General features: G+C 24.8%; 2 protein-coding genes across 2 annotated transcripts; both read right to left on the bottom strand.

Annotated features, from left to right (window-relative positions):
- Nucleotides 1–4,219: 4,219 nt before the first annotated feature.
- Nucleotides 4,220–12,079, bottom strand: LOC145834006 (mitochondrial import inner membrane translocase subunit Tim9-like). The gene is made up of 3 exons (XM_082941306.1): nt 11,959–12,079; nt 6,717–6,812; nt 4,220–5,376 (listed from the first exon to the last, which is right to left on the bottom strand). The coding sequence occupies exons 1-3, from the start codon at nt 12,001–12,003 to the stop codon at nt 5,179–5,181; spliced, it is 339 nt and encodes a 112-aa protein (XP_082797432.1). The 5' UTR covers nt 12,004–12,079; the 3' UTR covers nt 4,220–5,178.
- On the bottom strand, nt 12,024–13,786 carry LOC145834004 (dnaJ homolog subfamily B member 6-like). Its single transcript, XM_082941305.1, has one exon. The coding sequence runs from the start codon at nt 13,766–13,768 to the stop codon at nt 12,962–12,964; it is 807 nt and encodes a 268-aa protein (XP_082797431.1). The 5' UTR covers nt 13,769–13,786; the 3' UTR covers nt 12,024–12,961.
- Nucleotides 13,787–23,431: the final 9,645 nt, after the last annotated feature.

Here is a 23,431-nt window from a genome sequence, read left to right as displayed (position 1 = left end):
TTTGTATAGCTTAGTTATTTTATGTTTTGATACTTTATTCCTGCGGTAAAAAAATCAGTTAAATACTACCTTAATCTTTTATAATATTACTGTCCTGGATATGACATTAAACTGTATCCTTGTGTATGACTCGATAACCAAAAGGCTTTTTCGTACACCGGGTCCTTAGACCAAACTTTTGAGCGCTTTTTTTCGTTCAATAAACAACAACAGTTTTTAGTTTAGCACAGAAAGTTTTATTTATTTTGGAAAACAGATTTGTTGAAACTATAAGCAAAATAAATATTTTTTACTAATTTAAAATGTTTAAAAAACAATTATTTTAATAAATGGACAAAAATTATAAATTAATGATTATTTAAATTTTTAGAAGTGTGATTATTGATATTTGTTTGTTTAATTTTAAACATTAGGTCACTTTTTGGCTTTACAATATGCGTACACTATAAAATTTTGCTTTCATAAGTCACATCAAAACGATTTAAAAAACATTTTTGATAATTTTTGTACATTTTGACTTGTCACAAGTCACTTATATATTAAAATAAAATTAGAAATTATTTCATTTAATTTTCTAGGAGAAAATAACTTGAAGATTTTCTTAAAGTAAACTTTTTCAAACTTTTTATTGTGAAACAAAATCTGTACAACGTTTTAAAACTACAACAGCGTTTGTCATTATTATTACAAATTCTTAAAACAGTCAAAAAATAACTGTGTTTTGTATTATATGTAGCTGATTATACTCGCTTATTTTTGTATTAAGTTTTAATTCTATTTAATAAACAAAACTTAGCATGCTGTCATATTTTAATTTTCTATAAAATGTTAGTAAATAAAGCTTGATTATTAACTTTTTTTTATGAAATCGTATTTAAGTAGATAAACATCAACTAAACTTGATCAGAATAGTTTAAATGTAAGAAGATATTTCATAGATTACTTTAAATAAAGTCTAAATGTTTAATTTTAGCTAGGTTATTGTTTGTTGAACGACAAAAAATACGCTTAAAAGGTTTGGTCAGAGGACCTGGTGTACAAAAAACCTTTCGGTTATCGAGTCATACACCAGAACAGTTTAACATCATGCCCAGGACATTTAATTGTAATTGTTTCGGCAAAACTAAAGTATATATTTATCTAATGTTAGGCTAGATAAAGATTCAATTGTTATTATTATTTAAATTGCTCTTATCTTTTAAAATATATAGATTTATAACTGTTTTAGTAAAACTTAGCATGTATACTTTCGACTTTACCCACAAACAGTTGCTTAAGTGCTTATGCTTTTTAGCCCGTTTGGTTAGATTTCAACAGCGGTTTCTCTCGACTCTCCTGTGTGATGAGTCCTGATAAGGATGAAACCGGTCGGGGGTTGTCTCAGACAGAGTTGTCAAAATGCTAATGGTTGTTTTTCCAATTTAGTACTGAGGCTTATAAACTTTTGACTACGTTGTTTTCACGCTCGAATACTTAAAGCAATTTGTTTTAACAAATATGGTCTTGTATACTTTTATTTGAAAAAACAATAATGGAAGTTAATAAGCAGAATTTTTTACTTACTGTTATACTAGGTGTTTTTATAAAGCAAGTCTTTTGTACTATTTCAAAGCGTGATTTCGTACAACTTTTATAAGGTAGTATCGAAACGTTACTATTTTTAAATAAAACTAAATCTAAATTATATATATACTTTTATTGTATGCTCAATATTTCTCAAAGTTTAAGTAACTATACTTTTAAATTGCTAGCCTAATGACTTTAATTTATAAAAAACTGACGATCCCTTATCTAGAGAAACATATATGTAGTAAAAAAGTATTAAAAATAATTTTATTTTTTATATCTTAATTACGTGATATTCAAAGCAAGTTATTAACGTGAGTAATAATTAAGCAATTATTAAACTAAGTGCTTGTACAGACGATTAAACAAAAATTAGTAAAAATTAAAAAAAATTAACTTGAATCTAATTTTTGCACAAAGAACAAAAAGTTATAGTTTTTAGAAAACTTAGTAGTATAGTTATTTGTCTTAACTAAAAAAGATTGCTCAGTTTACTAGAATGTAAAGAGCTTATTTAAATAATAATTTAGGAAACTTAGTAAATAAATTAAAGTTATATTGTATGGCCATTATTAAAGGCTTTACAGAACTATTATTAAGTTTAAAAAATAAATTAAGTTCTTTATATTGGTTGTTAAACAGATTTTCAAGTCTATGTGGTAGATGTTTATTTTCTATATAAAAAAAAAAAAACTTAAGTAAAAGTTAATTTTAAAAACGTTATATTATAGTAGTATTGAGTAATAGTTCTAAACTAACAACTTGGAATCTTTTAAAGTAAAAGAACCAGAAAAAAAAATTCAGCAAGGGTCAGAATAACTAAGAAAAACCTATCTAAACAAAAAGCATCTATCAAAACTACGGTTAATAAGCTTCAGGGTCAATTTTGTTTAGTAAAAATAATTTAACAGTAGTAAGCTTTCTTGGATTTAGAAACCATTTGATTTTGGAGATAATTTAGGCGAATTCACTTTGAAAATTTTATATGACAGAGAATCATATTTCTCGATTTAAAGAGGTTTCGACAATAAGTAAAAAAAAAGATTTAGTGAAATAGGGATTTTCACACAATAATATGAAATATAAAGCTATTTTAGAGGCTTAATCTTTTACGAAGGCTGTTTAATAAATTTTTAGAGTATCTAACAAATGTGTTTACAATCAGTAATTATGATTTTGAACCAGCATCCTTATACTTGAAAATTTAAGAACTTCATTTCGCTTCGCTAATAGTAGTCAGCATCATATTTTCTGATTATTTATTTGTTTTACTTGTAAAACAAGGTTGCCTAATTTTTTAAATAATCAGTTCGTGTGTAGAATAATGACAATATGTGCACTAAGTACGACAAAATTGACGATGAAGCATTTGAAACTAGTAAAAAATAATTTAGTGAGTTTAGCCAACCTTTAACGCCCGTGACTCCTTAAGAAAAAGTTCAGCATATTCACATTGATTTTAAACAATAAGTCAGTTAAATTTTGTTATTCACAGAATGTTACTAGTATCTATATAAACAAAGCAACTTTTTAGGTTATCTAGTAATTAAAATACATTACGCCATAAGTTTGTCAGAAGAATAAACAGTCATACAAAAGAACATATTTTTTAGAGCTTAGATAATTATAAAATGATCAATTGTGGCTGAAAACATGCTCGTGGACCGTACTTTAAACCTATATGAAATGAAGTTATACACCATTTTAAAACAAAGTAAGCTTGAATTCAACTGTTTAATAAACAATATTTAACACAGTTTTAAACATAGAATTACATATCTTTTTATTAAAAAATTGTAATTAGTTTTACAAAAATGAAGAAGCATAGTTTTTGTTCACTAGCTCAGCAAAAAAACGTATTTTTATAATTTCATACCACCAACACAAAATCCGTTTGATGCAATACACAGGGTTGTCACTCGTTTTTTCCAAAATTTTTCCAAATTTCTTCCAGGTTTCAAAAGTACACATACTTTGGTCTATTTTTTGTTTAAAGTTAATCTTAAGGCAAGAACCTATGTTAAACAGTATAATAACATTGAAAAGATACTGTGAAGCTACTTTAAATGTGTGTTTTAATAACAAAAATTGTTGATGATGACAAAGTTTTTTTACTATATGATAGATTTTTAGAGTCAAATCGAAATTTTACTACTGAACATGTTAAAAATTCTAGGATTTTTCAAAATTTAATATTAAATATCTCTCATTAATATTGTAAACATCTCACTTTCGTAAGAAATATATTATACTTTTTCGGTTTCAACAATAAATAAAACATTTTTTTAAGTTATAATAAGAATTATTTAGAAATATTAAACTTTTACTAACTACTAAATATCTTACAAATATTAAAAAAAGCACTAGAAGAAAAAATATTTTTAGCACATGCAACTTTAAATTTACTAAAGAACTTTGAGTTTCTAATAATATAAGGTAATCAACTGAAGTTGAGAAACTATAATGAAATTTTAAAATTATTGTTCACAATTGTGTTAAGGCATCAAATTTAATATCGAAATTTATGCACAAAATGAAAAGTCTCCCCTAAAAAAATTTAAAACATATTACAACAGAGTAAAACATACTGACTTAAGAAAAAAACTATTTTGTGTCAGCAATAACAAAACCTATTAAATTTTACAAGCTAAAAACGAATTTTAAGATACTTTACGATCAATTCTATGCAACTATGACAAACCTTTAGTTCGAATTATATAAAAACATACAAAATTTTTTACTTTAACAAATCAAAGTAATAAAATAAAACTACCAGCGTATTGCGAAACTAGTGTACTGATAGAACATGCTGCTTGCAGTATATATGTATTGTGACGTCATTATTGCATAATAGACAAAATTATAGTGCTATATACTTTTTAAAAATCAAAGTATGAACTTGAGATAAGTTTAAAAATTCCAACATAATCGATAACTATCTGAGTTTATAATTTATGTAACAATACATTTTTACGGTAGAAGAGATTGACAAAGAACCTAGACTAGGTTAGTTAAACCTTTCCTAACATAAATATGTGATTAGTTTAGGTATATCAGTACTAGTAACATTAATTCTACTAAAAACTAAGCTCTTAAAATAATTCAATAGTAAAATAGGTACAAATGACTTATTGAAAACGTTTATTACTTAATCTTAATTTAATCCAGCTTATGTTATATAAATACAATAATTGTTTTTACAAAGACAGTACAAAGATAAAAAACTTAATTAAGAAAAGCATTAAATACTTATTACATTAAAAACTATAATAAAAACTAAAAAAACTAGAAAAAACATGTTTAAATTAATAATAACATTTGAAAATGAATTTATTGCAAGAAAATATAAGTACAACCATAAAACAATTAAAAAAAAAAAAGATTAAAACTTAATATATTTCTTTTAAACTTACCACTTTTTTAATATGTTTTTAGTACAACAATTAATTATATAATAAATTGCCTAAATTGTTATAAAACATACTTAGTCTAACTCAATGTAAGTTTTTAAAATTTATCTATTTTTATACAGCATATCAATATTTCAACCATCAATTCATTAAAACTTCACTAATAGCTGACTTCACTATTAAAACTGATGTTTCACCGATTTCATTCTGAATTAGAGTGGGATTGTGAATTGTCATCAACCTGTTCAATTATAGTGGGAGAAGCTTGTTGTTTCTGCTCGTACTGCTTCATTTCCTCCGTTCTTCGCTTCACCATGTCGGGTGTGTGCGTCATAAACTGCTGCGTCAACCTCTGGTTCGTCTTCACGTACAAATCAGTGCAACCTCGCAAACAAGACTTCTGTATAAATGTTTGATTTTTGTAATAAATGCAAACTAAAAAAAAAATCTTGTCAAACTAAATATGAGCAAATAGTTTATTAAAAATACAGCTTTCAAATTAAAAAAAGTAATTACTTAAAATAAACAAGAGGTTTACAAAAAGCTAACTACTAAACAACAACTACTGAATAACTTTTTTTATAAAGTATACTTATAATAACAACTAATATATTTATGAAATTGGCAAAATATGTTTATCAAAAATATTAAAAAAATTTTTTAATAAATTTAAGTTATCCGTTGTTGTTATAAATATTATTTTTTTCTTTACTTTCAGACTAACCATTATTGTTTTATTAAAATGTTTTATAATCAAGTTTGTTTTTTAACATTATACAAAAAATATTAATTTAAATTTTACATAAAAAACAAACATAAAATCAAAAATGTAGGTAGATTGAAGATATATATATAACTTAATAATTTTTAAAAAATTAGCTTTGTAATAAGTATAATCTACAAATCTATTTTCATAAAATTTTCTATTATATCAAAAACTATTATCAACGACAACTAAAAATCATCAGTTTTGTTGAAAACTTGTATTCCTAACAAACTGTAAATACTTTTTTATGTAGTTTGAAAACAACAAACAATTTTCTAGGATTTATAAAACAATTTAATGTATTAAAAAAACGCAATATGACACTACTTAAACATTAATTGCAACCTTAAAAACGTGTTCCTTATGAATACTTATAATTTTGTTAATAAAAATTTCAACTACTAATGTCTTGCTGTGTCTTTGTTTGTTGACAAAGACTAGTATTAATATATAAAAATTTTACAGAAACTTTGCATGAACTATATATCAAATAAAGCACACAATAAAAAATATTTTAAAAATGAATAAAAATAATTAAAATATTTTCATCATATTTTTTTAATAAATCGTCAGTTTAGCTTAATTTAAAATAATCTGACTTTACTTGTAAATTCCCGGACAAATGTCTTATTATGCTACCGCTTTAATTTGAAGTGCACAACTTATAGTAAGATATTTTTATTGCTTATAAAATTTTAATTTTAAGTACAATACTTAAACATTGTTTTTAACTCATGGGTATAGTTTAACTTATCTTGTTGTGCAATACACTTTTAAACAGTTATAAGTTAAAAAACTGATACTTTTTGATTTTACCGTTAATTTTTTTTTGAAAAACTTTAATGATACAAAGGCAAAAGCGCTCAACTAAACTAAAATATTTATTTAGGCCTATTTACTGCTTTATAAATACTTTTTTGTTTTTAAAGCCTAAATAAATTAACAACTAATCAAAAAAAAAAAAGAAAACTTACTTCATTGTCATCTACTTTGCTCTTTCTTAAGTTTGTGGCGCACTTTTGGAAGCAGTGCTCAGTAATTTTGTTGTACATTGTAAGAAAGTCCCGGACCTGAAATCAAGTGTTTAAATTATGTATTCATCTATGGACATGTTCAATTTTGCTAAAAAAATTAAACTTTAAAGTACATGATATTTTATGTCTATAACAATATAGTCATGCTTGTAATTTTTATAACCTACAATGATGTATTTGAAACTTTGTTTTTGATGCTTTATTACCTTAGAACTGAACAGATTTATTTACTTTGTCTATGGCTCTGTTTGGGATAAACCTTTAAGTATAAAAAAAGAACAGAAAAATTCAAACAGAAAAAAACTTTTAACTTGTCAACAACTCTTACAAAAATATTTATTGAAAAAACTCGTTTGTAAAGAAATTTTATTTATATACTTTTTTGGATAGGTTAGACAGTTTTAACTAAAGATAACAAGGAAATAAAATGTATAATTGAAAAATGAGTATGTACTAGAAACATTGATGCTTATATCAATTATGTTACTGATTATTTGAAATATCTTGGTCGTATAAATTTGTATTAAGAAGATAGTTGTTGAACTTATCAAAAACATCTTAGATTTAACATAATTTTTATACTTAAAACATGTTTATAAAGACTTAGAAGTTTTAGTAAGTTTAACTTTTATGTTCCCATAAGATACCTATAGTTTCCACGAAAAACATCTACTTTTATGAATAAAAAATATAAAACAAAGTTAATTGAATTTTTTGAAGTGATAAAATAAATTTAAAAGTAAAAATAAAATTAGCTTAGATTTATCATACAAAAACAAATTAATACAATTTTCGACATACTGTCCCTGCTGGAAATTAAAATTATTTAGTATAAAAAATAACTTACATTAAAAAATATTTATCTAGTTTTATGTTCAACAAATTATTTATACTGTTAAAATTTTCAACATCTATTTTTAAACTTAGTGGAGTCAGTCATTACTAACCTGCGATCATTTCAAACATAATTGTACTAAAATATCACTTTCCAATTTGAATGATTTCAAACTCTTAATTTATTTAAATTCTTCTCAACTATAATGACAAACAAATAAATATAGAAACTTAAAATAATATAAATATAATCTAGTTAATTAATTATAGTATATTTTAAAAATTAAAAAACGAACAAAACTTTTTTTTTGTCAAATTGTTAGTTTTCATTTTTATTAAATAACTGATTTAAAAAAAATAATATTTCTCTAACATTTTTCGAGTTAAATTTTCAAATATTTTTTGATAGCAAATGTTTTAGTTTTTTACTTCAATAATTATTATTAAAAAATATTTTATCAATTTTAATACTTTTATAAAGTAGAATGAGTTTTTTCGAGCAACATGCTGTTTATTTGTTAAAGTATATCATTGCCTTATATTGTTTTAGTGAGCAATATAAAAATTTATATTTTTTCAAATAAAACTATAAAAAAAATATTCACAAACTAAACTATCATAAAGTAAAATATAACTTGAAAATAAACTTCGAGTTTTGATAAGAAACCGGTCGTAGGTTGTTTTGGATGCTGTTGTTGTTGATCGTGTGGTGAAGCTTAATACTTAATATTTTCGGTGGCGCGAAGCATCTCAACTTTGTTAATGATGGCCATAAAAATACTGATTAAAACTGATCAAACGAGCATACTTTAATCTCACAATAAGCTGTGAATGAATTGGCTGTGTATATTTTAACCACAAATGGTCGTTTCAGTACTTTGAACTTAAGCCCGCTTGGTGAGATCTCATTAGCGGTTTCTTGCGACTATACCTACCTGGATAGTCCTAATAAGGACGAAACCGGTGGTAGGTTGTCTTGTATGGTGTTGATCATGTGGTGAAGTTCAATATTTATTTTATGAGTTTGATATGGTCAGTCTTGATAAGTATGTGTGAAATGGTAAGTTAGAAGCTATAAAGGCCAAAGTTAAAATATTGAAAATGACTAAACTTAGAATGATTAAGTATGAAATTACCGAGTTAGATATGATACTAATACATTTTAAATAACTTGATAAGCAATTTTGAGCAATGATTATTAAAGTAACAGTTCTATAAAACTATACTCTAAAAATAACTCTGAAATAAAATTAAGTTACTTAAAAATTTAACTACAATTTGAAATCACATATTACACATTTATAAGTAGAATGAAACAGATTTTCATATTATTTGCTTATAATTGTACGTTTAAGAAACTTTAAATTCGTTTTAAGATAAATACCTTGCTTATAATTGTACGTTTAAGAAACTTTTAATTCGTTTTAAGATAAATACCTTACTTTGTTGATATCTACTTTTTATGTAGAAAATAAAATAATAAGTACTAGGACTATTTCAAGACATAATGAATAAAAAGTGTTGAAAAAATTTTCAAGAATTTTAACTGTTTAAAACAGGTGTCTTATAAAAAATCAAAAAGAATGAATTGTCACTTAAAATGTTGTAATTGTAATACTGATTTAACTACAAACTAGTAATTGAATTAAATTTAAAGGTTGTTCAATGGAAAATGTTGATTTTTTTTTTCTTAAAATTAAACTTATAAGATGATGTTAGCTAAAAAAGCAGAAATTTATAGAATTTAAATAAAAACCTTAAACAAGCTAAACACAATCATGTTCAAAATATCAATGTCTATTTTTATTTGATTTCCCATCTGGCCTTTATTAGCTGATTTTTTAGCTATATTATAAAAGTTTATTTTAGCTTTTACTTAAAGCTAATACATTATTGTTGTTGAAATTTAGGGAGTCAAATTTAATTAATGAAATAGGTTCTATATAGTAGATTTACACTAAAAAAGGAGTTATGCATTTTTTCATAACTTAATTCATCTTCTTCGAGTTTTTAGTTTATTCTCAAATTTTTGAATAAAGGAGTGTTTAAGGGCATTGGGGTGTCAAACATTTATTTCTACAAAAATTAACATTAGCACTTATTTAAAAGCTTAGAATATATACTATAAAACATTTTTTATAGAACAGAAAAATATCTTTTAACTTTTGAGATATATTAAGTTTTGTAAAATAATTCCGATACAACAGTATGCAATCAAAAATTTTTGAGGCCAAATTTCTAAGAATTTTGAAAAATTTACTAAAAATCTATCTCCTCCTTCATTTTTTAGCAATTTAATTCAAATTTTCAGGGAATGCAGTTTTCAATGTTACAAGCAACTTGTATCAAGCGGATTTTTGAAAAAAAAGTCAAAAATTTTTTATGACCAAATTTTTTTTTTTAATAAAAACTTTTTTTTACAAAAATTAAAAAAATTGTTTCCTAAAAGTTGTTTAAAATTTAATAAAGATTATTCTATTGATCAATATATTTATCTAAAGATTAAAGCAATTGCTTAAAAACTGAAGGAGGAGATAAACTCTTAGTGAAATAGTCTATTTTTGCCCTTTTAGTTTGCGCCTCCCATAAAGAACCTATTGAAGAAATACTTTAAACTTTGATCGCTTATATCTCAAAAGTTACTTTGAAATTAACAAGTGCTAAAAAGTAACAAATAGCTTATCTAATTATGTAAAAGATAAGACTAAATTTGAAAAATATATATAGGGTAATTGGTCCTTGTCCCATGATAGTTAACACAAAACTGACTGTATTTCAAACGTTTTTTTGAAAATTTCTTTAAAACTATGTAAAAAAAAGCTGTAGTTAGTTATTCGCTTTAATTTTAATGCCCTTAGTTAATTTTCTTAAAAGTTGCATATATCCCTTATGACTTATAAACTCTATAATTAATTAATAAATTTAGCGTAAATAATAAAAAAATATCATCACTAATAACTATTTATTAAAACTGTAAATTAACTTATTACTTGCCCAATTTTTGTTTTAAGTATTAAAGATACACTGTTAGAAAAAAAAACAGTTTTAAATAATTTTCTATCAATATTTTCAAAACATAGATCAACCACACTTGAAAATCAATTGATACCAAAATAATTAATAAAGTTATCAATCAGCTCATTATTTTATTGGTTATTTGTTTGTAATCAATTTATACTTTGGTATATATATATATTTGATATTTACTTTTAATTGTATGTTTTAACAAAATTCACTAGCCAGTGACAGGGCAAAATTAACTATTTCAAATCTAGTTATCTTCTATACCTGATTTCATTAAACCTACACTTTTTCAATGTAAACGTACTGAAATTTTACTATAAAAATAAAAACATTGTATGTAACCACTTTTCCCCCCATTACCTACTACAATCTTTATTTATTGATTTATGTAACTTTTATCTTAAATAAAACTTAGCTTAAGAACTGTGAGATGCCTAATTTTGAAGCAAATTTGTGTAAGTTTTTACCTAGTTACTTAATAAAAAATTATGTTTATTTAAACAAATAATTATCAATTCTTAATTCATTAAACTATTACTACATACCATACCATATATATAATATGATTGAATATTTTCAGAAATAACCAATTGAAAGTGTCTGTTTTTTTATATAATGAATCTTCTGTTTAGAGAAAAGGGAACACAATGTTTTTATTATGCCTGCAAGCAGTGCTGAAAGAGGTCTTACAAATAGGTTACCATTAGCCTCAAACAACAAGCTAATTGTGCAAACTAAACCAGTATCTCATGGTTAGTGAATTCTATTCCTAAGATTCAATTTAAAGAGGAGACACAAGAAAAAACATTAAATATCAACTTTGTTTTAGGTAGTTGCAATATATCAGACTATGGTATATTTCATCATGTGGATTAGAATAGTTAATAACTTAACTCATTAAACATTAACCGTTGTTGTATGTTTGTATAAAACTATAGTTTAGTGTTTAAAAATATATGCTTGATTGTATACACTTAGTTGTAATTTCAACTAATTCTACAGAAATTTGATAATATAATTTATTTTTGAACTTGTTAGTGAACAAACAGTTTCATCTCCTTCTTAGATATAATATAGGGATATGGGCAAGCTTTGATTTACTTATTGTTTATATTCTTTGTTTAATTTTTCCCATTAAAAACAGTTGTTGACTATAACTGCAAGATAACTGTAATACGTGTTTCAAAATATCTAAGGTTTAACTAAAAAATTTGTTTAAAACAAAACTTAAATAACTTAATCATAAATTGTTTGGACACTTTTCAAGTTTTAATTACTAAAATAGAAACTAATACTGAAAACTGTATATATCAAAACTACTTACATTTCTAAGTTGTGAGACGTCGTCAACTACTTGCATAGAGTCCATTAGTTTTATTTAAGTCTTAACTGTTTAAAAAGATGTGTACAAACCAAATATTTATTCGCACCTTATCTATTTTAGCTTAAAAAATTGTATTTAGAATCAAGTAATTGTTAAACAAACGCATTTCAAGTTTCACAAGCGCAAATGTTTATGAACAGCTAAAAAAATTTGTGTAAAACATATTGTTAAAAACCTAAATTCGATTATCTTTATTTAAAATGTTTTAACTTTGCTTTATTTATGATATCTAAGGTTAAATAAATCTAATTTAAAAACACTCCATAATTTGAAGGAGAAATATTTTACACCGTAGCGTTTAGATAACTTTCAAGGTCTTGTGTTTGTAAAAATTTTTGCAGTTTAGTTTAGTTTTTTTTCTATAAAACAATTAACAAAAAAAATGGTGTATAAGCTTAATCTATAACTATAACAGTAAATTTTTCAACATATTAAATTTTATTTAATTAATTTAATTTTACATATTTAAGAAACTGCTTATTTAACTATAGTTGCTTTAATTATTGTAAGCATCTCTGTACAACTAATATGAAATTTCATTAGAGAGTATAAGAACAAGATATTGAACATAAATCTTTATTTTCTATTAACATTTAAAAAGGAAATAGTAGAAAACACTAAATATAACCAATACTTTATATTTTCTTAACATAAGCTTTTATTATATAGTTATAAAATTATAATACTAACAATAACAAGTTTCTCAATAGGGATTGAAAATTCAGTTTGCATTGAAAACAAAATAAAAGTAACACATAAATGGAATCGAAATAAAGAAAATAATTGGAATGGGCAGAAAACAGACAATGGAGCCTTCAAAAATTCAGTAAACTTGTTTAAAAAATTGTAGTAAATTGAAGCATTATGCTATATAAAATTAAGCGTTACAACACAAACTTAGTAGAGAACAATTTTTTTGTGGAATACGTCATGGTAAGTTTTTTTAGTATGGTTTGTTGCGTTGGGTCCTATAATGTCCCCTCCTTTGATCATTCAAACTGTTGTTAATAGCTCTGTTCATATCATCGTCGTAATTCAGTTGCATTGAGCGACCAGAAGATTTACTCATTTCTATTGCAAGAGCTTCCTCATCTGGTACACCATTCACTAAAACTTTGGTTACTTGGCCATTACGCTTTTCTACTACAGTTTCTTTTCCATTTTCAACAGTCTTCTTAGTTTCAACTGTTTGTCCATTTACAGTTTTAGTACTTGTACTTACAGACTTAAAACTTCCACCCCCCATTCCACCACCAAACGATGAAAACGATGAAAATCCACCCATACCTCCCATATCAAAGGGTGAAGACATGAAACCACCAAAGGGGTCACTACCAAAACCAAATGATCCAAAACCACCTGCATTTTGCCTGTGCCTACTTTGAGAGCTCCTCCTAGTACCACTAAATATGTCAAAATCATCACCAAAAAAGCTTTTGAAAATATCTTCTGGGTCCATAAAAGTAAACCCACCAAAATCTGGCATTCCACCTGAACTAAACCCGCCAGTTGAGGGACCATTACCATTTAGACCTTCTTTACCAAATCTATCATATGTACTACGTTTTTCTTTGTCAGACAACACCTGGAAAGCTTCACTTATTTTCTTAAATTTTTCTTCAGCACCTTCTTCTTTGTTTTTATCAGGATGCCACTTCAAGGCTAATTTTCTATATGCTTTTTTTATTTCTGCATCTGTTGCTGTCTTGCTTATTCCAAGTACTTCATAATAATCTTCTTCAGATGACATTTTTATGTAATTATCAACACTACTAAAAATGAGAAATATTATAGATAAATTTGATATGTGTCTCAAGCTTTAAACTTCAATAACTATTTTTACAATACATAAGGTTTTATGACACAAATAGTATTGATGTCAAGTTTTATTTTAAATTTTTATTACAAAACAATTAATACAATATTCTTTTTATGAAAGCTAAAGCTTTATTTTAAGAAGTTTCTCCGCACTCCTTATGACTGATATTAGCTGAAACTAATATTTTACTTTTCTTAACATTTTAAGTGACCAACTACTGTAGTGTTGCAACTCTTTTAGTAAAAAAACTATCCTGAGTGACCTTTAAATGATCATGAGTGATCCTGAGTTTTTGAAGTTCTTATAATTTGTTATTTTGATTTTTTTAAACTAATAAAATCAAGTTCATCAACAAAATTAATTATAAAATAACAAATAATGCAGCTAAATCTCATTCAGAATGTATAAAAAACTATCCTGAAACTTGAAAAAAACTATCCAAAGTCAGCTTAAATTAAAAAAATCACTTCATAATATCTTGAGTGTGTGGAAACAAATCTATTGACTAACTTTAAAACACCTTGTCTATTTAATTTTTTATATGAAAACTAAGGCTGCAGAGGATGCTTTAATCACTATTTTAAAAGTTATTGATTGTTTAACAAAAAACATTTCGCATATAAACTATGTTTTTTTTGTTTGATGGGTGAAAAGCATTGTTAAATTCTTGGTTTAAGATGTGCTTTGAAGTAGGTTTGAAAGATGACACCATAAAATAATGCTTATAATTTTTAATTGATGTATTTTATTTTGTTATTTTACTGTACATTTTACTTGCTGTTTTTTTTTGAATTGTAATTTTTTAATTCACTTAGAGTTATTGTTAAATAAGAATTATAATTGTTCAGACTAAATTTAGAGAAATAAAAAATTGATCAATAACGCTAGAACTATTTAGGTGAGCATTTAACATGGTAACATGGAGTAACTTCAAAAAAATGTTTTTATTCAGTTTATGTTTAAAACTGCTGTACTGGACTGTATTGGACTGCAAAAAGTTTTATAACTCAATATTAGATTAAGAGTTGGCAGCATACAGGACTCGGGCAAGATCTAGCCCTTTGAGTGAATATAACTTGCCTGCCAATGTTTACAAAACTAAATTGGAAAACCACCCACAAATGAAAAAACTGCGGCCGGTGAGCATGCAAATTTTTTCTGCTAAACCAAGTTTTGAAACTTATTTTTAGATAATTCAAAACTAAAATGAAGAGCAAGATAAAATCTTAAGGTACAATTTAGAGAAAATTTAAGACCTGCACTATATGTAGTAAAAAAAGTCACATATAATTAGTATTTTTCAAAATGAATTGGATAGTTAATTAATTTTTTTGAACTAAATGAAATTGAAATGCTCTATGTCCAAGGACTATATTTTCAACATGTGGTCCACCCTAACCTAGACAGTCTTTTTTTTTGATGAAGCTTTTTTTAGTTATGACAAATTATAAGATGCTTTTTTAAATTCCAATCATATATTAACATAATGTTTTTGGGATTCATTGTTTGAAATTATTTAAGAAAGAAAGCAGAGCTTATTAAATTTAAAGCATAGATAATAACTTTTTCATTTTCTAGGATTTAACTTTTTCATTTTAACAATCAAACTATCTTCTCTCAAATGATCTAACAAAATATAATTGGAACATATATGACACGAACATTGTACACTAAAAAATATACAACTAGAAAAGATAATAAATCTTATGCTTTCAACAAAAAAAATATAGATTCATTAAAATTTAATATTTAACAAAGTTCAAAATTTATTTTTTAAATAATTTTTCACTGTTTCAAGTTCTTATTTTTATATGTTCAAGTCTCAGAGCAACTGATGATGTCTTTTCAAAAATTATTGTTTTACTGCCAACTCATTACAATAATATCAAATTTATAAAACTCAAATTCTTAAAAAATATAACAGGCTTCAACTCAAAAAACACTACATATTTTGCAAAAATAAATTTTGGTTGTCCCTCTAATTACTACTTACAAATACTTATCATATTTTTGCATAAATATAACTAAACAGCTAAAATTAGTTTAAAAAAATACTGTTCAAAATATAGGTTTAATCGTTTGCAAATAAAAGATCCTAGTGGAGTATTTTAGTGAGTGCTTTCTTTATATTATGATTTGTTGTGTATTTTAGTTTACTTTACTTATTTTAGACTTAATAATTACAGATATTATATAGTTTTATAACAGTTGGACTTAATATAAAGTATTTTACCTAATATTAACTACTATCTGTTGAAATTAATTATCTTAATGTAAACATGTATACATCCACTTTATTCTATGCTTCCAGGGATGTAGCTAGCTCAAAAATGTTACGAATCTGCAAAAACTAAAACATCTGAAATAACACGTCCTAGCGGGAACACAGCAATTTAAACTACCTCTAATATTATTGAATTTAATCTGAAAATATGCAGTTATGTTAATACATCAAAAATTAAATGTTGAAGTACGAGTTATAACTGTATACAAGGCAATTTATTTTGCTCCACACCCCATATGACTCTTTATGTCATTTGTGTAAACCCTGAAAACATTCAATAAAAAAAATCACAATTTAACTCAAAAACATTAATATTGTTTTCATTCAAACATTTAAACGTATAAAATCAAACATTTAACGTAGTCAATAGTAACAACAAGTAATGCAAATTTTTGTAACATATAACTGTATTATTTTGATTTTTGAAAGCTACAGCTTCCAATAGGTTTAATTTTGCATTGTAGCTTTTTGACAGAACAAAGCTTTAACACGCTAAATGATATAATTTGGATGTATTCAATTCATTCAATTTTTTATGACACTAAAAATGCTAAAGAGTACATATATGTCAATATTATCTCTCAGGAGTGCATAACTAAGCATAAATGAATACTAAGATCTAAGAAAGCAAGAGTCTTTTCAAGCTGAAATAAAAGCAAGTTTTTTGCACATAAGTATACGTTTCTGTAAATTTGCAAAAACGTACCAAGCCATGTCCCTGTATGCTTCTATTCTTTCATTACAGTAATTATTTTTTACAGAATCCAGTTGAAGTGTGTTGATTTGTTAACACACAGAAACATACGTTGGTGGAATAAAGGAAGATTACTGTACAATTTGTTTTTATTTCAGGGTTGCCACTTGTTTTTTCTAAATTTTTTCCAGGTTTTCAAAATTTCTTCCAGGTTTTTAAAAGTAAACATTTTTGGGTCTATTTTTAGTTTTTAAGTTAATTTCTATAAAAGAAACTGTGTTAAATAGCACAAAAACATTTAAAAGATGCTGTAAAGTTACTTTAAAATTGTTTTTTAATAAAAAAAAATTTTTGATGATGACAAAAAAAATCTTATTTATATGATAGATTTTTTATGTCAAATTGAAATTATAGTACTGAAAATGTTAAAATTGTTTTAAATTCCAGGTTTCTCCAGGTTTTTTGATCAAAATTCCAGGTTTTTCCAGGTTATTTTTGCAAAAATTGTCAAATTCCAGGTTTTTCAAGGTTTCCAGGTAAAGTGGCAACCCTGTTATTTGTTTAAAAATATATTAATTTTAGTAATTTTGAAAATTCTTAATTTTGTTTTAATGATAATTTTCAAAATTAGACTTACAACCCATTTTTTAACTAAAAAAATGTTTAAAACTTTTTGAGTTGAGCCCCTTTAAAGTTTTTTAATAATTATTAATAAATTGTCATGAAGACAATTTAAAGTGACTATTGTATAAGGTTTGTTACAATTTGAGGTAACATCAAACTAGTCTGATTTTATTAGAAAACTTTAAGTGGCTTGAGTAAAATATAGAACAACTGTTAAATAAACTTGAATACCTAATTATACCATTGTTATAAGAGAAAGTTTGATATCTATAAAAGTGTTTGCCAATGTGGGTCGTATAACCATTAAGTGCAAAACATAAATGGATAATAAAGGCATAAAGGCATAAATGCAGGTAAATCACATTTTTATAATTTGGTCCTAATCTGTAGAGTTTTAACTAGGCTTTAAGTTGCTTTCTACATTTTTTTAATCCTTAAACTATATATAAAAGAAATTAAACTAAATTAATTCAAACTCAGTATAAGTCTTACAGGGTTGCCACTTTTTTAGTCAAAAAAAGTATTTCAACAAACTTAGTTATAAAATAACAAAATTTGGAAACTTAATCTCATTCAAAATCTATAAAAAACTGGCTTGAGAATTTTTAGAAACTATCCAGAGTTTTTTTATAAAAAAAACTATCCTGAGTAAATTAAGTCAAAATATCCTCAGTTTAACAAGAGATTTTCAAAAGTTTCAAAATATCCTTAAGTGTGTGGCAACCCCAAGCTTAATAAAAAAATATCCCAAGTTTAAAAAAAGTTGAAATAGCCAGAATGTGTGACTACTCTTTTGTAACCAACTTGAATGATTTAAGGGCATAGGAGGGGTTAATCACCCTTTTCATAATTTAGCTTTGTTTTATTGAGTTTTGACCAAGCTACAAGTTGATTTTAGCAAATTTTTAAAACTCAATAAATAGAACAAATTGAGTCATAGCCCATCAAAGTCAGAGACTACAATAGGTTCCTTATGGGAGACAAAAACTAAAACAACAAAAACACTATTTCACAATGACTTTTTCAATAATATTTATAATAGGTTTTTTTTTTGCAAAATTGTTATTTATAGAGTTTACTGATGTAGATAAGCCTTCTGCATACATTTTTACTTATATTAACTTAAAGAAAAAGCCTAAGCAGGGTTTAGGGTTGCCACTCGTACTTTCAAAAATTTATCCAGGTTTTCCAAATTTTTTCCACGTTTAAGTACAAAAAGGTAAGAAACTGTGTTAAATAGTAAAAAAAACATTAAAAAGATACTGTAAAGCTACTTTGAGTATGTTCTTTAATAAAAAAAATTTGATGATGACTAAATTTTTTTTATTTATATGATAAATTTTTTGAGTCAAATCAAAAATTTACTACTGAACATGTGAAAATTGTTAAAATTCCATGTTTTTTTCAAAATTTCCCAAATTCCAGGTTTTTCAAGGATTCAAGGTAAAGTAAAACTTTTTGAGAAATTTCTTCCAACTTTTTAAAAGTAGGTGTTTTTGAGCCTATTTTTAGTTTAAAGGTTAAAAACTGTGCTGAGTAGTATAAACAACATTGAAAAGATACTGTAAAGCTACTTTAAATGTGTTTTTCAATAAAAGTTTTTATCTATATAGTAGACTTTTTGATTGAGTTGAACTAAAATATTTTACTCTTAACTTGTAAAAATTGTTTAAAAATTCAAGTTTTGCCAGGTTTATAGTTGCTTTTGTTAAAAATTCCAGGTTATTTAGTGATTTTGTTCAAATTCCATGTTTTTTTCAAACTTTCTTGAATTCCATGTTTTTAAGTTTTTTTAGTCTAAATTGTCAAATTCTGGTTTTTTACATGATTCCAGGTTTTTTTGCAACCCTGCTGTGTGATCAAAATTTACTAAGAGTTGAGTAAATTTAGTTTGACGTAATTTAAGTATTTCAAATACTTTAAACTAGCCTGAGTGACCTGAGTGTGTGGCAACCCTGAAATTGTTATTAAGACTACAGAAAAGTGTAAAAAAAACATAATAAAAAAAAATTTAAATGACAATGTGTAGCTAAAAAACAGGGTTTTTCTTAAAATATTTAAAAAAACCTTCAAAATTTACTGTTGATAAAAAAAGATAAATAGTTATACATAAGTTGACTATAGATAAAATATTCAAGTCTTAATCAACTCAAACTCATTAAAAACTATCTTTAATCTAAAAAAAGTTGATTTTTTCATTGACTATAAAACCAGCCGAAGTTCCTAAAAAAATAAACCAGCTGAGTTGGCCTGCAATTTTCAAAAATTCAGAATAGTCTGAGTTTGCGGAAAATATTTTAGATGTAGTAAAAAATTGAGCCAGCCCAAAGATAGAAATTAATAATAAAATTAACAATGTAAAATTTAAAAATTTGACAGTAAATAAATAGTTAAAGCCATAAAGGGATTTCTATGGTTTTAATTTGCTCTTATTTGAAAGCTTAAATTATATACTTTGAAAATGGTTTACAAACTTAAATAATGACATATATACTTAATGAAAAAAAAGACTTAGTCAGAAAAAACTAGTCTGAGACTTAGAAAAAATATTCAACCAGCTTAAGTTTTTCAAAAAAAAATTAAAACTAACCTCAGTTGGCCTGAGGTTGAAAATAAAAGTTCAAACTAGACCTAGTTATTCAAAAACTAAAAACTAGCATGAGTTCATCCTGATATTTAATGTGGCTATTAATCTTCAGTAATAATTTTTATTTTTGCAACTAGCTTCCATGTGAGTTTCGTGTATTACTAATTTTATTTAATTAATAATTTTTATTTTTTTAAATCTTTAGTGTCTATAAAGTCCTACAAAAGATAATATAAGTAATAAATTCCTACTTAAGTTTAGTATTATAAAGCATTGTTTTTATATAACCTATTTTAGCACTAACATTTCATACTTGACAGTAAAAATTAATGCAACAAATTTTAGAAACATAAGTTGATTAAACCATAAGTTTTAAATACTTAAGATTTTTTCATTTTGTTTTGCTTATTATTTTTCTATATATACCATTCATTTATTTGTTAAATTTCTTTTTATAATATTTAAGAAACTGATGATCTCTTATTATAATAATATAAGAGTGAAACATTGTTTTGTTTATTTTAAAAACTGTGAAAATAAAATAAAACTTATCTCCTTAAGCTACTAAAGTTAAGAACTTTCAATTGTTTAATATAAAGCAAATTACAATATTAAAAATATAACATAATTTTAAAAATATTGAATTTAGCCTAACACTATCATCAAATTCTATATAAAAAAGACATCAAACACTATATAATTTCAGCTTGATATTTGTGCAACATCATTCTAGGTAAATACCAATAGTTTTCGTATGTAATTTATGTCTACCTAACTGCTATTATTGATGTCATTTCAACTTTTACCAAAAAAATAGCTGCCTTTAAAAAAAATTAGGTAAGTACAATATATTTTACTTAATTTTTGAGTTGATAAGTATTCTAATGCAGCTGCTTTAAATTACATTTTGAAAATTAATAAATTTACTATAAACTTTTAATTTGAAAGTACCCTAAACTAGTTTCCACTCTGAACCAGTTTTGAAATAATAATACTTTTAAATTTTTAAGTTAAAAAGAATTAAAACATATATTAAAGGTACTGTTATTTTAAACCAGTATTGAACAAACTAAATATTCAATTTTAGTAAAAAGTTATATTAAAATGTCCATAAGTTGAAATGACATTCATAGTAGCAGTGAAATAAATATCATTATAAACTAATAATAATAGATTTCTTTTTAGCCATGGTATAGAAGAAAAATTGTAAAAAAAATAAAAATATCCTTTGTAAAAATTGAAGTTTTGTTTAAAAATTGCTGCTAGTAACAAAACTTTTAATACATTTTTTTTAAGATTCGGTCAAAGTAAGTTCTTTAATATAATAAGAAAATCAAAAAATACTGAAAATTCTTTAACTAAATCTCATACAAGATCTAAAAAAAATGGCCAGAGATTTTCAAAAAATTTCTAATCAGCCTGATTTATTTAGAGTTTTTCAAAAACTTCAAACTATCTTTAGTTATCATGAGGGTGTTTCAACTTAACTATATTCCGATTTGTATGTCAATACATTTAAGTACAGTAACCTGCCAACTAGATAAGCACTTTAAACCCAGCACAAGTGAATACCTAGGATATTTTTGTTTTAAATTACCTAACTTAAGCCTAATATAAACATGTTTAAAGCGAATAAAGTTTACAAATGACTATTCAACCAAAATAATACTCTGAAATAAAAACTTTCACTGTAAAAACAAAACATATTTGTTGATAGATATTAGTAGTCTTGAGTATTTTTTGAAATTTATGTATGTATATATTTATCAGGGTTGCCAATTTTTTTTGAGAAATTTTTTACAGGTTTTCTGAATTTCTTCCAGGTTTTAAAAAGTAGGTGTTTTTGAGTCTATTTTTAGTAGAAAGAAGCTTAAGGGTGAAAACTGTGCTGAGTGGTATAACAACAATAAAAAGATACTGTAAAGCTATTACAAATGTTTTTTTTAATAACAGGGTTGCCAAATGTTTTTGACAAATTCTTTCCAGGTTTTCAGAAGTTCCTCCAAATTATTAAAAGTACTCATTTTTGTTTCTTTTTTAAGTTTAAAGTTAAGTTTAAGGTAAAAAACTGTGTTAAATAGCATAAAAACATTGAAAAGATGTTTTAAAGCTACTTCAAATGTGTTTTTATTAAAAAAATTTTGATTAAGACATAAAAAATTATATATACGTAAGATTTATAGTGTCAAATCAAATTTTTTTCTACTTCTCATGTAAAAATTATTTATAACTCCAGGTTTTTAGTGATTTTTGTTTAAAATTCCAGGTTTTTCCAGGTATCTAAAATTTTAGCAACCCTGTAATTAATAAATAAATAGAATTTGATAATAACAAAAGTTTTTATTTGTTTGGTAGATTTTTTGTGTCAAATTAAAATTTTACTACTTAACATGTAAAATTTGTTCAAAATTCCAGGTTTTTTAGACTAAATTTTCAAATTCCAGGTTTTTTGGAAACCCTGTATTTATGTATATTTAACCCACAAAAGTTTTAAATCTATTTTGTATTTCCCTGTACATTAAAAATTTACTAAGTATATATAGTTATTACCTAATTTAAAATAAATAAAGATTTATGAAAACTTCAGGGTTGCCAAACTTTTTTGGAAAATTTTCTTGAGGTTTTTGAAATTTCCTCCAGGTTTTTAACAGTACACATTTAGGGTCTATTTTCATTTTAAAGCTAAGTTTAGGTAAGAAACTGTTAAACAGTATACAGGTATTGAAAAGATACTGTTAAGCTACTTTATATGTGTGTTTTAATTTAAAAAAATTGATGATGACAAAAAAATCAACTATTGGATAGATTTTTTGTGTAAAACTGAAATTTTACTATTTAACATGTTAAAATTGTTAAAAATTCCAGTTTTTCCAATTTTTTTTTTCAAAATTTCTCAAATTCAAAGTTTTTTCAGCCTAAATTGTCAAATTTCAGGTTTTTCTAGGTTTTTTGGAAGCCCTGAAACTTTGATAACGCTTTTTATTCAAAATAGCTAGTTTAGGGTTATACAATTGTACTCTTGCTTACTTGTTATTTAGAACTTTCTCAATTTTTAACATTTATGACTCAATCATGGGCTAAGTAAATGTAATTGCACTATTCATTATTTATTATGAAGTTGGCAGTATATCTGAAATACTAAATTCTTATAATTAAAACTATAATTTTGCAATTTTTTATCCGAATTTTTAAGTATTTTATATTTATGCAAGATCTAAAAACTTACATATTGTATGTTTAATGTATATTTCAAGGTAGAAAAAAAATAACTGTAATAATATAAAATTACTGAAAAGATACTTAGGATTGCCACTCATTTTTTCAAAAAATTTTCCAACTTTCAAAATTTCTACCAGGTTTTTAAAAGAACACATTTTTGGGTCTATTTTTAGTTTCAAGTTAAGT

This window comes from Thalia democratica, chromosome 4 (assembly GCF_965202585.1).
Source record: "Thalia democratica chromosome 4, ktThaDemo2.hap1.1, whole genome shotgun sequence".
NCBI lineage: Eukaryota > Metazoa > Chordata > Thaliacea > Salpida > Salpidae > Thalia > Thalia democratica.
The sequence above is the reverse complement of the archived record's forward strand: the minus strand, read 5'-3'. Positions and strand labels throughout refer to the sequence as shown.

Bases quoted from the DNA above. Each gene is read 5' to 3' on its own strand.
- LOC145834006 (XM_082941306.1), bottom strand. From the start codon at position 12,003: ATGGACTCTATGCAAGTAGTTGACGACGTCTCACAACTTAGAAAT. The intron at 6,813-11,958 runs GTAAGTAGTTTT...ACTTGATTTCAG, and splicing joins ACGTCTCACAACTTAGAAAT to GTCCGGGACTTTCTTACAAT. The intron at 5,377-6,716 runs GTAAGTTTTCTT...ACATTTATACAG, and splicing joins GCAAAGTAGATGACAATGAA to AAGTCTTGTTTGCGAGGTTG.
- LOC145834004 (XM_082941305.1), bottom strand. From the start codon at position 13,768: ATGTCATCTGAAGAAGATTATTATGAAGTACTTGGAATAAGCAAGACA.